Genomic DNA, 16,538 nt, shown 5'->3' on the forward strand with positions numbered 1-16,538 from the left:
TTTGAAATTTATAATATAATACTTTGATGGAGAGGTTTCTAGGACCAAAATAGAAATACTAGGACGAGAACAACCATCTTTTGTTACTTTCTAAAAAAGAATTCTTTAAATTATAACGTCAACCTCTCTTGAATTAAGGGAATTATATGGCCTAATCTCATTTCAGTAGTGTTTGCAAATGATAATTTTGCATAGTAAAGTTTGTCACAATTTTAATCATTTACAAACATTACCTTAATAGAGTTTTCTTAAAAGAAAATTTTAAAAAATCAGATAAGTCATTTTCCATTTAGAAATCTTGTTTTTGTCAAAGACAACAGCATTTTTCAGTATGCACTTCATGTGGAGGCCAAGTGAAGCAACATCAAATTGCTACTCACTATTTAATTCAAAAAAACATATTTTCTGTCTCTTTTTTCTAACTTCCCTTCTTCAAAATCAAGCCACCATGCAAACAATTCTCAGTCTCCGGTCTTTTTCCATCAAACAACCTCCTCTTCCCTGTCCAAAATAATACTAACCCCGAATAAGAAAATAAAACATAATAAAAAAAGAGCTTCCATACATATATAACCTTCATGCTAAGCAAGGTTAGGTGATGGATAGCAACCCTAAACACTCTCACAAAAACAGCTTTTTCTTACAGCTTTTCTCTCTAACATTTAGAGGCTATCAGCAGGTTTGCCTTGGTAAATGAATCATAGGTAGCAAGAATCTGTGATTTCTTGTTTTTGTTTGTGTTCTTGAAAATGCAGCTGCACATCTCTCCGAGCTTGAGGCATGTTACTTTCTTGCCTGCAAAAAATGTTAGGGAGCTAATCAAAGTGAAGATTGGTTCGAGACGATTGTCGTATAGAATGCTTTTCTATGCTCTTTTGCTCTTTACCTTTCTTCTACGGTTCATGTTTGTGTTAACTGCAGTTGATACTATTGACGGAGAAGCCAACTGTTCGACAATAGGTATGCCACTTGGTATCAATATATCTAACATTACAAAAATCTATAATAATTTTTTAATCTTTCTGAGAGTGAGGATACGATTAAATGGTCTCTTGAAATGATGAATGTCCACATAAATAACATGGCATGTATATCCAAAAAACCATAAGAAAATAGCGGATGCAGAGTGTAAATTATCGGGCTCCTCTCTTTTCTAGTCCTCGACATTTGATCCTTGATGTTCAATTTAACTATCAATTTATAGATTCTAGCAGCCATTATCTGGTTTCTCATAAAATCCTGTTTTCTTGATTACATGTAGGTTGCTTGAGGAAAAAATTAGGCCCGAGAATTATGGGAAGAAGACTTGAATCAACTGTAAGTAAAAGCATAAATTAAATTGCTTCAACATGATGGTTACATAGACATCATGTAGCATCTGGCAGCATGGAGTTGTGACCCTGAATTCGGAACATAGAAATGATTTCTCTCTATTTGCACGCACGTCTGAATCTAATTTATGAGGGTAAAAATATACTTGGTTCTTGTCAGGTTCCTGAAATAATATACCGAATACTGGAAGAACCCATTAACCAAAGTGAAATACAAGCAGGACAAGAAATTCCCCAAACGCTGGAAGATTTTATAGCAGAAATAAAGGATGAAAGACCTGATGCTAAGACTTTTGCTGCTAAACTCAAATCTATGGTATTATGCACCAATGTTTAATTCTGATTAACTAATTTATCTTGAAATAATTTTCTTTGTCAGGATGAGGATGCTTCAATAAATAAGCTACCTCTATTGCTAGTGACAATGAAAAATGACCTCTGTATTTATTACAGGTCTCACTGCTTGAACAAAGAACAAGAACTGCGAAAATTCAGGAATACCTGTATCGCCACGTCGCCTCTAGCAGCATCCCTAAGCAGCTTCATTGCCTTGCTCTAAGATTAGCAAACGAACACTCTACTAATTCTAATGCTCGACTCCAGATTCCGTCGGCAGAACTTGTACCTGCCCTTGTTGATAACTCGTTCTTTCACTTTGTCCTGGCTTCTGACAATATAATCGCATCCGCTGTTGTGGCATCATCACTTGTTCAAAATTCATTGCACCCAGAGAAAGTTGTCCTACACATAATAACCGATAGAAAGACCTACTACCCAATGCAGGCTTGGTTCTCACTACACCCTTTAACACCTGCAATCATAGAGGTAAAAGCCTTGCATCATTTTGATTGGTTTGCGAAGGGGAAGGTCCCGGTTTTGGAGGCAATGGAGAAAGATCAAAAAGTGCGGTCACAGTTTAGGGGTGGTTCATCAGCTATTGTGGCAAATACTACGGAAAAACCATATATTATCGCGGCAAAGTTACAAGCCCTCAGCCCCAAGTACAATTCATTGATGAATCACATTCGGATACATTTACCCGAGGTGAGTCTTGAAAATTCGAAATCACATGGCCCTCCAAAGTTCTTGAAAACATTAGTATTGACCGCGTACAAATTTGCTGCAGTTGTTTCCAAGTTTAAACAAAGTAGTATTCCTGGACGACGACATTGTGATTCAAACCGATCTTTCACCTTTGTGGGGCATTGATATGAATGGAAAGGTCAATGGGGCGGTTGAAACGTGCAAAGGAGAGGACAAATTTGTGATGTCAAAGAAGCTCAAAAGCTATTTGAATTTTTCTCATCCTCTGATAGCAAAGAACTTCGATCCTAATGAATGCGCATGGGCTTATGGCATGAACATTTTCGATCTAGATGCTTGGAGACGAACAAACATAAGTAAGACATACCATTATTGGCTAGAAGAGGTAAGATCTTAAGATCACATCTGGAGACACTTTCTTCATTAAGAGCAGTCAAAATAAAATATGCAGCAATGGTAGATTCTCCAATAACACATTTTCTCACTATTGCAGAATTTGAAGTCAGATTTAAGTTTGTGGCAGCTTGGAACCTTACCTCCTGGTCTAATATCTTTTCATGGTCATGTCCACATTATTGATCCGTTCTGGCACATGCTTGGATTAGGGTACCAGGAAAATACTACCTTAACAGATGCTGCCAATGCTGGTGTCATCCACTTCAACGGCAGAGCGAAGCCTTGGCTAGATATAGCATTTCCACAGCTGCGACCCCTTTGGACAAAATATGTTGACTTCTCTGATAGATTCATAAAGGGCTGTCATATAATGGCATCATAGATAAAATTTATCTATGAAAACGATCTTAGTCTCTTTACCCATGTAAATGAGAATGCGGGAAACATGTGTAGAGTTTTTCACAGCTTTTTTGAGATCTCTTTTCTAATAAGTTCTTATCATTCTTTCTAATATATTCAAATTTTTGTGCATTCGTATTGGTCAAAGATCCCAACGTCAGGCATCAAAATTCTGGAAACAATCTTGCTATTTTTATGTCTTGGCAGTTGGCATTTATGAGTAAAGAAACTGAGGGCAGGTAAAAGAAGACAGAATGAATCACAAAAAAGCAAAGCTCAGTTATAAATCAATCAGCGCTTCCATTTGTCATATTTCATAGAATTATACAGAAGATCATGAAAGCTCTCAGAGCACCAAATAATAAGATGTCGATCATCGGCAAGCATTCTCAATTATACATTTTTGCTTACTTCTTCCCAGTTACATTTGAAACCAAGTTTTTCAAGAACTTGGCTGATTTTGTAACTGGGGAGTTGATGGCCATGAGATTATACAAAACATTCTCGACCTCAGTGATGGATGGTCGTGCTTTGAACCTCGAAACAACTCTCAACTGGCCTTCTTCCTCAACCAAAACATTCCATTTCTCACCACTCAAAACACCATCTCTCACACACTTAAAGATTACACCTTTCCTCTTACTCAAAATCCCTCTAACCTCCAATCCCATAAACGAATAAACCACCTCGAATGAGCCAACGAAACCACTCAGCTCATCGAAATCTATCTCTTCTTCAAATGCCCACTTGGGGTTGAAAATCACAACTGGCTTTGGGTATAAGCTGTCAGTAACTGTCTTCATAACCGCCAATTGAGAAGCCTCAGGAGCCATGAACACAGCTACATCAGCCGAATTCACAGTTCGGACATCCTCGTCAAGAATTGATGAAATGTCAACGTTTTGGACAAGAATGCCAGAGGAGCGAGAATCAAAGGCGTTAATGGCAGCTTCGGTTAAGCTCTGGTTAGTCCATAAAATTAAACTTTTGATTTGTGGGCCTTTTCTTTTAATGGGCATCTTTCCAAATATCTCAACAGCCAATTGAGAAAGCGATGCGGGTGAGTCGTCAATTATCGGAATTTCCACGCGGAATCTTGGTTGCTTTAGTTTCTTGAGCTTTCCTGCTAGTTTCGGGTTGTTTAGGGGTTTCTCCAAGGTGGATAAAAGTGAAGTCTTGGCTTGGAGAATGGCTTCGTCTTTCGTAGATGGCGGATTGGAAGAAGATATGGAACATAATGGAGATAGATGCGACATTCTAGATTTTCGCCTAGACTTTCCATTTTTATAGAAGATAAACAGATGGGAGCTCTGATTATGCTCGTGCTGCGATGCAAACAAAATTGACAATGAGGGAGATGTAGTTTGTTTGAAATTGGATGAAGGTTTTGAAGTTATGGTAGTTTGCACAGGAATCTTCAACAGTTTGGAAGCCATTGAAGCTGTCAAGAAGAGAAGCCATTCTGTTTGCGAATCGCAGTTGGGAAATATAAATAGCGATAAGGGAAAACTGAAGGGAAAATTTGAGCCTCAAAAAATCTGGAAATTAGATTAGAATTTGGATTTTCTTTGCTGGTATTGTACAGGTCAACTCAGGTTTAATTTTTTTAATTTTTTCTTTTTTGAGTGGAGACTCGGGGAATCTAAGCACAGGTTTATGACTAAATTATCTGCGACTCTATGCGACTGAATATTGTTAAACCCGGCTAAAAAAAGTTGGCAAAAGTTGCATATACAAACTATATGGCCCATGGCCTTTTCATGGCTGTTGTAATCTGGCAACTCCCGAAAATCTCAGTTTTGTTGGGCGTGGAAACTTATCGATCGAAAAGCAATTTGCTCTGGCGTGCGGGAGAAATTTTATGAAAATGTAAATGCAACATAACAGATTTACTCAAGTTTACAAGTAGAGACCATAACAAACTAAATTAAAGTTAAGACAATAGCAATTGTCCCAATTATCCATGAGATCCCAGGCAGAAGGTTCAGCAAAAACTAAAACAGATGAGAACATAGACAAATGATGTCAACAATTGGACCACGGCTTGGATGGCACCATTGCAGGATACCTTTGCCAACTTAGGCAACCGGCGGGCGGAGGACATGATCCTGAGAAGTATCAACAGCTGCAGGTGGCATGAACTGCCACATCGCAACTCCAGGGTAACCCATGATAGGCACCAATTTGTTGCCAATGGCTTGGTTTTGAGCAGCAAATGCAGCGGGAATGGGGGGAGGAGCTGGTAAGAAGCCAGGTTGGTGGGCATTCGTTGTCTTGAGTTGTTGCTCCAGCTTCTCCTTTTCAGCCTTTAACCTTTGCTTTTCATCACGAAGCTCATTTTTTTCAGCCTATAAGCAAAGCACAGAAGAAAATAGAATGAGATTGATTACAACTCGAAGTCCATGATCCATATCAGCAAGTCAACACGGGGAAACACAGAAAACATAGATAGGTTCTTTTTAAATAAGAGAGCTACTAACAGCTAAAATCATCCTTGGATCATGACACTGAAAGAGATTCATATGCAAATTGAAATATGAGACAGCCCGGTCCTACCTTAAGCTCCTTAATCTTCTCCTGGAGATTTGAATTTGAGTCTTTCAGCTTCTGAGCCTCACCTCTCAGCTGAGTCACCATTCGAACAGCATCAACCAAGATGGCAGCCTTGTCTGTTTTGGCAGGTCTACCAGGCTCCAGGACAGCGCCTAATTCCATAAACCTAAAAAATGCACAATTAAGTCAGTAAGAGTAAAACATAGAAAAAAGCACTGAAACACAAAAGGGCATGTGATTACTTGTCATTTAGCCGATCCCTCCTTTGTTTTTCTCTGCATGCTTTGGAGCTTGATGGAGTACACAATTCGGTTCGAGATCTTTGAAGAGTAAAAAATGTGAGACAACCATAGATCGGTCTTGAGAGAAAAGACTTGACCAAGTAAACATCAATACAGTATTATATTCACATCACATTATAATTTGATTGTCATTATAATTTGTTCACAAATAATTTTTGATACTTAGCCCCCACTCACAAAATCCCCCCATCAAATTCAGAATTAGGATACAGAGTGGAACTGGCCACCTCCTTTCTTTTTAACAAAAGCCAAACTTATCGTACCTCTTTTTTGAGCCAGTTTCCTTCTGAACCCCTGATTCTTCAAATGAGCCGCCATCAATTTCCTCGCTAACAGCAGATATAATGAAAATATAAATAACACTATGACAGTGATAGATATTGCTTACTGCGTGAAAAGACGAAGAAAATAAAAGAAGTACAATGAAACAAGACTGATGCAGCTGTGTATAAATTGTAATTCTTCGGAACCATAACAAAGCAATCAAGTACAACAACAGGTTAGGTGCTCAACGTTCTCATGTTATGGCGAATAAAAGACCATCACCATCCATAGAAATTTCAAGTACATACTACATAGCATCTTTCTCTCTCACAATATGACGAATTAAATGGATTATTAGACTTGAGCAATTCACTTAACAATTTGTTCTCTCAATCCCATCAACGAAAAGAACTTCAAAGTAAATACTCGAAGTACCAAGAAAATCCTCGATATATCCTGACAAATACAGGAACCCCAATAAATACCTGTAAAAAGATAAATAAAACCATGCCGAGAATGGAAACATTGGGTGGTGACCGGTGCACCCCTTGGACCCAACGTACTAAAATTTCGTAGCTAATTTGTAAGAATATTGGAGCTCCACCCCCACCCCACCCCACCCCACTCCCCACCCCAACCCCCGCCGCGGCCCTTCATATCTATCCCACCTCTTCCGAAAAGCGCGATTGTCATAAATGAAATGAAAAAAACTCGCCAAAGATTAAATCTTTATCGATTACAAGAACGAAGGAGTCATAATCTTGAAGTACCCGACATTCGAGGAGCCGTTCAAGGCCTGCACGGACCAAGAAAACCCAGAATTTGGAGCAGATAAATTGGCATCGAGAACAGGGATGTCCTCAAACCCATAATCGTAAAGCCAATTCGTGTTCTCCGGAGAAACCATTTCCGATCAGCAGCCAGTAAACGGGGTAAACCCTTGAAAGAGATAGATTCCAACAAAGCAAAAGGTATTGATGGACGCGAGGGGATCGATTGGGCGTTTGCGGAAATGATTTGAGAAGAAAATTGGTTCTCACGTGAGTCGAAAGAAGAAATTGGAAATCAAATTGGGAAAAGGGTTTTTTTTTTTAAAAAAAAATAATAATTTACTATTACAACAGTTTATGGTAAATCAGAAGCTAAATGGGATTTCTAAATAATAATTATATTAATTAATTATAATAATAAATCTAAAGGAGATTCCCCAGAGGAATAAGCCAGCAGCCACAGCAAGTGGCGACGCACTATTGTCTCCACTCACTTGGAGCCAAACATGGTTAAAAATTAAAATGTGCATACCTTTCATAATGCTTTAAAACAATTTTGCATTGCATATAAATAATTCTATGAGCATGTTGGTTGAATTAAAAGCTCAATATCAAATACTTGTTCGACTTCGATTATAATTAGTTAAATTGCAAATATTTACGCTACTTTTTTTATAAAAAAAAATCGATGAATAAAATTATAACATATCTGAAATCAAACTCTCAAATTCAATATTGTCATATTCGATACTTAATTGTCACAATCTATTATTCTAAAAACAAAATCAAAATATTTGGCAAATTGTCTTAGTTGCCCTTTGGTTGGTCATCCAGCATTGGTAATTTGGGTTAAATGTCGAGGTGTCTGGTTCCCATTTGTGAATAGTGATGAAAAAAAAGGATTGAAGACGTGTGGTTCCAATGTCTTTAGGAAAATGATGCTCAATTATTGTCGCCTTGTATTTTCTACTCGTGTCATGCCAAAGAACTCAAATGTGGGTGTCGAACATTAAATTAGTATTTTAAAAAAAGAACCCATAGAGATATGATAAATGACGAGGAATAAGAACCAATGTTTTAGTCTATATATAATTAATAATAATTTTAAAAATTAAGGGTTTTGTAATTTGCAATTTTGTATGACTTTCGTTGAACTATATATTCCATTCTACAATCGACATTTTCGTTTGATGCTGAACGATGTATAAATCTATGCTACTCTGAATCAGGGTACTATTCATTCATTTGAATCTTATTAGTTAGCGGCGGAGGAAAACAATCAGTAGATAAATTGTCTCCTTTTGAAATTTACATGTATGCATTTGTGTTAGATATTAAATAAAATAAAGCTTAATTCAATATATAATTTATTTTTTTTAATAATTATAGATTTTTTCATTGTATTCCTGTTGCTGAGACAATAACTAAAAAAATTCCTAAATAATTAATTACTTAGAGTATTATTTTTTTTTTACAAAGCCTCAAATTTAAGATATTGAAATGAGATGAGCTTCCCACGTCAAAAATATATATATATATATATATATGTTAAAGAAAATTCTTATGAGTGCTATTAACAAAATTCAGTAAATAACAAATGAAAAAAAAAACGCAACTAATTTTTTTTTTGATGACATGCTATCGTCAGCAGCTACAAGATGACTTCACCGTTATTCTTTTAATGGTGTGTCGCATCCTAATTCCCAAGTCTTATTGCTAGTTCTAAATTGGGGAGTTGCTATATATTGAACAACTCAGCTAGAGTATATATTTTATTTAGCATCTTCATCATATAATAAATTTGTTTTTTTAAAAAGAATTATAAAAATATATACATTTGTTTTTGCTTTAAATGTGATGATAATTGTGCATTACATTAATGAATTTCCAATACTATGATCTAAAACTAAAAGAAAAGAAAGGAGAAAATGATTAAAAACTAAGCAAATACCATCACTTCTGGTTTCAGATCTTTCAAATCGTCCCCGTAGAAGACCAAGAGTCCAAGACTCAATTTTTTTTCATCCAATAAAAAAGATTAATTCTTCATAAAAATAGGAGGTACCCATTTTCTCTTCTCTGGGTGTCTATGTATCAATAGTAAGCATTTCTTCGTTTGAATCGCGCCCTTATGTAACTATTCCATGAAAAATTGCAACTTTAAGAGCATGTTGGAAGATGATACGTTCCATTTAAATGGTCAAACTTCATAAAATTTTGCTTGGTAATCAGTATTTAAAGAAGAAAATAAAATCGAGATGGTAATCGATGATATTGTTAAGGCACAAACTTTTTAAGAATCAGGTGACATGCCCAAATAACAATATCTTTTATCTCCACCATTGATTTATGGCTCTCACCTCATTAGATCCATCTGCATCCCCCTTTGATAGTTTTTTTAATAATTGGTGGTGTCACCCAAAAAATATTTAAAAAAAAACGAGAACAAAATTTCAACTATCAAAACAAATATATTTTGGCATTTGTGGAAAGTGATGTGTGGAATCCATACAAAAAAAGTAAAGAAGTGAGCATGGCCTCCATTTTATTCAATAATTTCTTTTTCTTTTTTAAATGAAAGGTGTTTCCAAAATCACGCCTTGCTGCCCACTAGCCTAATCTAATATTAATTCTCAGGAAGCAGGCACAAGAGCTCATTTCAATCTACCATTCTCAAAGCTTAAAAACATTCAAAAGCAAAACTCAAATCACATGATTTCTTGGCAAGAACTAGAGTTCAAGAAAATATGAGTTTACAATTGAACATGAGATGCTAAAAACATTGATAATTATGGAAGTTATCGTTACAAACTACAGAGGCTTACACCATCCCTGGTGTAGCTGGTTACATAGCCAAGTATTGTACTCCTTACACTATACAAATTATAAGCAACTGCTGTTAAAAGGCGCCTTCAGCCATCATGTTAAAAAAACTCAAATGCCACAAGTTTTCATAAATGTTTCACTCAATTTCCTAACAATGTAACTGATCAATATATTACCTAACCGATGCTCAGACGAGAATCTGTAGTTCTTAAATTGGTTTGTCTCCTAGGGATGCCGATTTCGCAAGCATTGACCCTTGCTGCAAAACGAAGTGAACATAGAGATTCACCCGTAGAAGAAGGATCTGGTGACACGTTGACAAACATCAAAGTCTTTGAATCTCCACCTAAGCAAGGCTGGAGAAAGGAAAAAACAATGCAAGATCAGTTTAAACACAATCTTGGTTTCACAATCAAAGAAAAAGAGATGAGTTGGCCTAAATCAGAGGGAAATTTTGCTAACGTCGCTGCTGCTGCCCTCCTCCTCCAGGCTCCAATGGCTCAAATTCATTTATCATGTGGGGTCCATGAAAAATGCGTAAAACCCCACGTGGCCAAGAAATATTTGATTTTGGCCTTAAAAATCAGTGGCGTATCACTTAAGGTAGGATCCAGATTACAGCACAAATTACCTGGAGAAGATAGGTAAGTTTGGAATTCCTAAACGGTATATGCTCCTCCTTTTTAGCCAAGGCAAAAATGACATCGCTAAGAGATGACAGGCTCTTATTGATAGCCTGATATATATAGTCATATAAAAAGGTAAATCAGTCAAGACCAAGCCATAAACCATGAAAAAAAAGTTGAAGATAATTGTTGTTTGGTTACACCTGTGTTTCTTTCAGTCTATCCCCAGTCGAACCACTTTTAGATAGACGCTCACTACCAGCTAGGTCAATTAAATTAAGCACACCTTGAACTTGTTGATCGGTGCCCTAAAAATACAAAAAATTAAAATGTAGGATTGGAAGCCATGTAAGTTGAAAACCAAAGTTTTGAATGACCAAAGCAAGTGCAAATACCTCATTAACACCCATTATTCGCAAGGTGAAGACAAAATGGCTCCTTGAAGACTGTTCATTCATTTGAGTTTTTCCTACAGACCTGGAAACACAAAAAAAAAAGATTTTCGAAAAGAGGGAAAAGATCAACCTCTTGAAGTGACTGTAATAGAATAATCCAAAGATCATAAGGTGTAAGAGAATCCTAAACTCATATTACAGATTTTCATCAATTTCACCACCAAAAGTCGGTATTTAAAAATTATGATACACATAAAAAAATTCAATGTCAGAACCACTTGAATTAACAATTCATTTCCAAGTTATGAAGGTCTAAAAATCATAAAAGTACAGGGGCTTTACCTGCTTTGCGCCGCACGCTCTAAAAGATAGGAAACCTCCCTGCTACTTCGAACATCCACGATTGTAAGATCAGAGACGCTTGTGTTGCCATTCGCATCATGCTTGATGGCATATTGCTTTCCAGCATTATCCAGTCGTGACGCATCAAAACCTGTTCTATTTGGTGCCAACAAATCTCGTACTGTTTCATTATATATTTCAAGCATTGACACCTGCAAAGTAAATAATTTGAACATGTTACACATCTTTTAGAGGCGAGGCAGACTGTAAACAAATTACTCACTTGCATCTCATACTTCCATCCCTGAGATTGAAGAATTTGCCTTGTTTCAAACACTTGCTCGAGTGATCGTGGAATCAAACCTTTATGATCTTGGATTCCCGGTGTGCCCATCATTGTGTACGTTTTGCCCGAACCTGTTTGTCCATAGGCAAAGATACATACCTGATTGAAAGTGTAGTCAAATCAGTATGATTTTATCATTTTATTGCATTAACTTCTCACTGACAATAAAAAACAAATCATTCTTCACACAAATCTAATCCTTACAAATAGCAAACTAAAATAAAAATTGCTTGTTCAGCTCGCTGCTTCTTAAGGAGGCTCAACATATAAAACCCTCAGTCATAACCATATTATGAGCAATGAATAAACTCTCCCAAAACAAGAAAAGCTTGCGGTTTCAAACTAAATTGAAGTTGATTGGTCCTCAAATGTTGTTCTATGTAAGTATAAATACCTTATAACCATCCAAGGCACTCTGCACAAGCTGTGATATCTCCACAAAAACATCCTCTTGAGACGCATCGGGCATGAAAACTTTGTCATAAGAAAAAGAATGCTTTTGCCCTTCAATAAAATAAAAACAACAGTAAATTAGGTGATATATTGGGAAAAAGTATGAAGGATAGTTCGGACAAGATAGTTTACAGTTGTTTGGCAATGCAGACTACTCACCATTTTGACATAAATCAATGCATCGTCCCTGTGTTTCCATTGATGTTGGAAACGACAGAATTTTGTTGTCAGATGCAGCTTCATCGGCTAACAGAGGACGCACCCGACAGAATACACGGATATTTCCTTTCAGCTCCTGCGTTAACAAAAGGATTTTGTTTTGTTAAATGGCTAAATTATTTCTGCAAAACAAAAAATTTAGAAGGATAGATTTAATTAGTAATGATTGCAAAATAATACCAAAATGGTGTTATGAAGTTTCTTCCGGAGTTTCTCTCCTTCGATGATCTTCATATCAGCTTCTACTAATCGATTCTGCAGCTGGAGGATTAAAGAATTTTGCTCCTCGAACTCACGCCTAGATTCCATCGCCGATAAATCAGAAATCTGCAAAATGATTCATGAGATCAGTAGCTACATTTTGTATCAAGATTGAAAAGAATCAAACTGTTAAAAATTAAACCTGAAATTTCTTCTGCGCCAAAGATAGTTGCTCTTGTAGTCGTTTATTTTCCTCACTTTGAGCCATGCATGTAGACTTAAAAAAATAAATTTTAGTTGAATTTGTATTCTAGATATAACATGAGTAACAAAATGTGAAATCAAAACCTCAAGATTATTTGCTGATGCCTCCAGTGCTTCCAACTGTGCACCGTATTCTCCAGTATTTTCTTTATATTTCTCTACTTCCTCTGTTAAAGCACTAACTTGCAACAACTGGCGGTCACGATCATCTCTGACTTGTTGCAGATCACTTCTCAAACAAGCAACTTCATTGCCTAGTGCTTCTTTCTGTTTCGCAGCCTCGTCTTGTAATTTCTTCCAAGATCAAGCATTAATACACGTGCAAGTGGAAAAGTATCAGTAAACTCGTAAAAAGCAACCTCCCAATTTTCTTCAAAAAAAATTGTGAAGCACAATCAATCAGGTTAAAAAATAACAGTTACAGACATAACTCGTGTACTTAGCATTGCACATAAGAATTTCTAAGGGTTAGTTCTGTATATTAGCGGAATGCCTGGGAAAACACTTGGTATATTTTATGTTGTTTTAGGGAAATAGAATTGCTACCTTAAACATAAAAAATATCAGATGTTAAAATAAATTCTCCTCAAATGTTATGCAAATTAAATAGAATAGAGCACTGGATGAAGTCATGAAAGTATGCCGACTAATAATCATCATTCACTACTCCTCAGAAAATCAAGCAACAACAGGTCATATTGATCAGCTCACAACAGTAAAAAAATAATCAAACCATGTGGTAAAACGAGGTACCTTAGAAGATGTAAGCTGCTCTTGCAAAGACGTATAACGACCCCTCAAAGTGCTGAGATTTTCTATCACTGCTAACTTTTCCTTTTCAACTTGCTTGAGCGTATCATTTGTTGCATGAAGTTCAGATTGAAGTCTGCTATTGTACTGCTGTAAACTTGTGTTATACTCCTGCAACCTCTTGTACATATCATTCAACGATTGTATCTGTAGAACACAAAGAGAGTCAACAGTGACATCTAAAAAACTCAACGGGAAACATACTGCCAAAATATTCTTCTCAGTGCTTACCTTTTGGCTTGCACCAACATTGTCTTCTTGTGCTCTCTTCAGGTCTTCCGAGAGGGAGGCTTGCAATCTCTGAGCAGCAAGTCGAGAATCTTTCTCTCTTGCCAAAGAATCCAATGCTTCCTGGTAATTGCATTTCGTTATTTTGTTATTTAAAACACAACACAACGTGGATATCTAAAAACCATTTTCATAATCCATGACTCGTGGATCCCTTACCAATTTATCCCCTTCTTCCTTGGCATATTTTTCTTGCAGCGACTCCAAATTCTTTCTCAGCTCCATGATAATTAAATTCAATTCATCCTCCTTGGCCTTCATGAATAACTCTGTGACAAAATTAACAACAGAGAACACATTATAAATTTTAAATCTATAGATTGATTTATTTCTTAATGACTAACAGTCTTACGCAAAATCAAATGGACGAGCAAACATACCCAAGTCATGGCATTTCTTATCAGCAAGTTCCAACAAATTCTTCAAGTTATCCTGCTCTACTACATAATTTCCTTCAAGCTGTTGGAACCACCTGATGCATTGCTTGAGACGTTTCATAATGTCGAGCATCTGATCACATTTTTCCTACAGAAAGATACAGTCATACAGATTAAAAACAAGTTTAATAATTGATGCTTTGAAATCTGAAGCAGATTCCAGTTAATTCATACCGCTACCATGTAACATAAGATCATATGTGTACAAAATCATGATCAAAATATAAAACAGAGATGTGAGGAATATTAGCTTACCTTGTAGTTATATTTGTTTTTAACTCTCGGTTTCTCCATAAGCAGTGCCTCTACATCTGCTTTGGTGAACTCAATTACACCACATTCAGAGCCAGAGTGGCTTGGCGGCCCACTATTAGGAGGCAGATCTTGGCCCCTATTTACTACCGAAAATGCTTGCCTAGTATGTGCTCGTGCCCCTGTGTTCGGTGCCATTTTCGAATTTCCAATCCTCCGCCTTTTATCCACCGAAACCTAAAAGGCACATTGAAACAGGCAGAAAAAGATAATGATTACCCATCCCCAGAAAGTATCGATTCTCTTCGCACACAATAAAAAACACGATTGAAGAAAAAAAAAAACGTTCACAAAAACAAAAAAATCTCATCCCAAAACTGAAGAACAAACACACTTTTGTGAGCATAATTAGATCCCATTTCCCCCAATCTACAACATATTCAAGTGAGCAGCTATAATGTGAAACAGTAATTGGTGTTGAACTCACATGCGTAGGGCTAGGAGGCTTGTTCTGATTCTTGGAATCCATATATGTATGAAGAGGAGCGTGGTGAAAGGGACGGAGAAAGAGAACTGAGAGATCAAAACACTGGTGGGGTCGTGGTAAATTGCAAACGAAGCAATGCCCAGAATTCGTATGCTTGGAATTGCAGGAACCAGCGCAACACAATACAGCGACAAATGGAGATATACAGAAATTGAAGTTTGTTTAGCCCTAAAACTTGACTGGGGAAATCCGGCAAGAGAGAGAGAGAGAGAGAGAGAGAGAGAGAGAGCTTGTGTTGTGTATGAGGATTATTTTTTGAATTTTTTTGAAAAAACAGAGGCGCTCTTCTGAAAATTAGATTCGTTACAGATCCGAATTGACCGTTTTACCCCCCACGGATTCCATCTAATTAATTTCATGGGATCCCCACTTCCAACGTTTGTATAGTAGAAATGATATTTGCTGGACTTACATATATCTTTCTTATAACATATAATTCTTATTCCCCCCAAAGCATAGATTTTGTATGCATCATTTAAGTAAAAAAAAACAATCAGATTAATTTTTTTGAGTAAAAATAAAAAATAGATAACCAAACTAGTTATTAAAACAGTTCGATTTAATTAATAGATAGTAGTAAAACATAAATAAATGTTCATGTATCCTTTTCACAATTTGAGACATGCAGTGCCAAATATACCAAAAAAATTTACTAGTATTTTGTTGTGCAGAATAATATTTTTGTCGTTGCTTCTTGCAGGTGGCAAGAATTTTTCACTTTACTTGTCCTTTGGGGAAACTAGACAGAAAAATACTAGTTAGTACATGGCTTGGGTGTTAGTTGTTGGCATATCCATTCATCTCTAGGTGGTGTGGTAGTAACTGTAACTCTAATACAAACCCTCTTCTTCTATTTAATTTTAAACCCCTCACATATTATAATTAACACTAAAGGAACAAATCAGCTGCCATTGCACCTAATCAGCGACCCCCATACTTATTTATGTGTCATTTATTGATTGATGTTCCCTGCTCGCCTTATGTTGGTCACGAGTTGCTTTTCTTGATCATAATATTTGAAAGAGTTTGTGCATTGAAATGACATTCAAATTTGACACGAACATGTATGTAACATCAAATAGTGATGAGTGTATTATATATTCAAGTGAATCGATTATTATGTAGCTAAGAAATTAAGTTTATCTGTACATGTGCTTGATAAATAAGTAATAACATTTCATTTTCTTCCTTTCAAATTGAACTTACATGCCAAGTGTGATAAAGAATAGGGAAGCTTTTTATAAATGTAGATGTGGACTCTAATAAAAGTATGGTTATTGAATTAGATCTAAAAATACCAACCACTCAAATTTGTTGCGATAGGTACATTTGTGTTGAAGGGCGATAATGATGGTCAAAAAATATTAAAATTGTTGATCTTGTCAACCTTTCGCCATATGGGAAAATCTCAGATCACCCGATAAAAAAAGATTGTGAACTCAACAACCTTCGTGTTGTTTTACTTTTATCAAT

At 36.3% G+C, this 16,538-nt stretch overlaps 4 protein-coding genes across 5 annotated transcripts; 1 reads left to right on the top strand and 3 right to left on the bottom strand.

The window, feature by feature from the left end:
• Positions 1 to 583: 583 nt before the first annotated feature.
• LOC140864279 (probable galacturonosyltransferase 12) lies at positions 584 to 3,163 on the top strand. Of its 2 annotated transcripts, XM_073268365.1 has the most exons (7): positions 584 to 679; positions 812 to 960; positions 1,262 to 1,317; positions 1,492 to 1,647; positions 1,785 to 2,375; positions 2,458 to 2,760; positions 2,869 to 3,163. In XM_073268365.1, the coding sequence occupies exons 2-7, from the start codon at positions 858 to 860 to the stop codon at positions 3,151 to 3,153; spliced, it is 1,494 nt and encodes a 497-aa protein (XP_073124466.1). In that variant the 5' UTR covers positions 584 to 679; positions 812 to 857; the 3' UTR covers positions 3,154 to 3,163. The 2 variants fall into 2 exon arrangements, with proteins under 2 accessions (XP_073124466.1, XP_073124465.1); XM_073268364.1 differs by lacking the exon at positions 584 to 679 and having other exon boundaries at positions 750 to 960.
• Positions 3,164 to 3,224: 61 nt separating this feature from the next.
• Positions 3,225 to 4,725, bottom strand: LOC140864280 (uncharacterized). The gene has a single exon (XM_073268366.1). It carries the CDS (start codon positions 4,604 to 4,606, stop codon positions 3,578 to 3,580), a length of 1,029 nt encoding a protein of 342 aa, XP_073124467.1. The 5' UTR covers positions 4,607 to 4,725; the 3' UTR covers positions 3,225 to 3,577.
• A 355-nt stretch (positions 4,726 to 5,080) lies between these two features.
• LOC140864464 (transcription factor ILR3) lies at positions 5,081 to 7,361 on the bottom strand. Its single transcript, XM_073268662.1, has 5 exons — positions 7,060 to 7,361; positions 6,289 to 6,354; positions 5,966 to 6,043; positions 5,727 to 5,889; positions 5,081 to 5,518 (listed from the first exon to the last, which is right to left on the bottom strand). Exons 1-5 carry the CDS (start codon positions 7,194 to 7,196, stop codon positions 5,249 to 5,251), a joined length of 714 nt encoding a protein of 237 aa, XP_073124763.1. The 5' UTR covers positions 7,197 to 7,361; the 3' UTR covers positions 5,081 to 5,248.
• Positions 7,362 to 9,838: 2,477 nt separating this feature from the next.
• Positions 9,839 to 15,280, bottom strand: LOC140863746 (kinesin-like protein KIN-14N). Its single transcript, XM_073267366.1, has 17 exons — positions 15,006 to 15,280; positions 14,522 to 14,755; positions 14,210 to 14,354; positions 13,989 to 14,098; positions 13,773 to 13,892; positions 13,485 to 13,688; positions 12,816 to 13,025; positions 12,670 to 12,744; positions 12,447 to 12,593; positions 12,207 to 12,342; positions 11,989 to 12,098; positions 11,532 to 11,693; positions 11,249 to 11,460; positions 10,907 to 10,988; positions 10,715 to 10,819; positions 10,517 to 10,621; positions 9,839 to 10,241 (listed from the first exon to the last, which is right to left on the bottom strand). The coding sequence occupies exons 1-17, from the start codon at positions 15,045 to 15,047 to the stop codon at positions 10,062 to 10,064; spliced, it is 2,379 nt and encodes a 792-aa protein (XP_073123467.1). The 5' UTR covers positions 15,048 to 15,280; the 3' UTR covers positions 9,839 to 10,061.
• Between the last annotated feature and the right edge of the window lie 1,258 nt (positions 15,281 to 16,538).

The sequence above is a fragment of the Henckelia pumila genome, chromosome 4 (assembly GCF_033568475.1).
Source record: "Henckelia pumila isolate YLH828 chromosome 4, ASM3356847v2, whole genome shotgun sequence".
NCBI lineage: Eukaryota > Viridiplantae > Streptophyta > Magnoliopsida > Lamiales > Gesneriaceae > Henckelia > Henckelia pumila.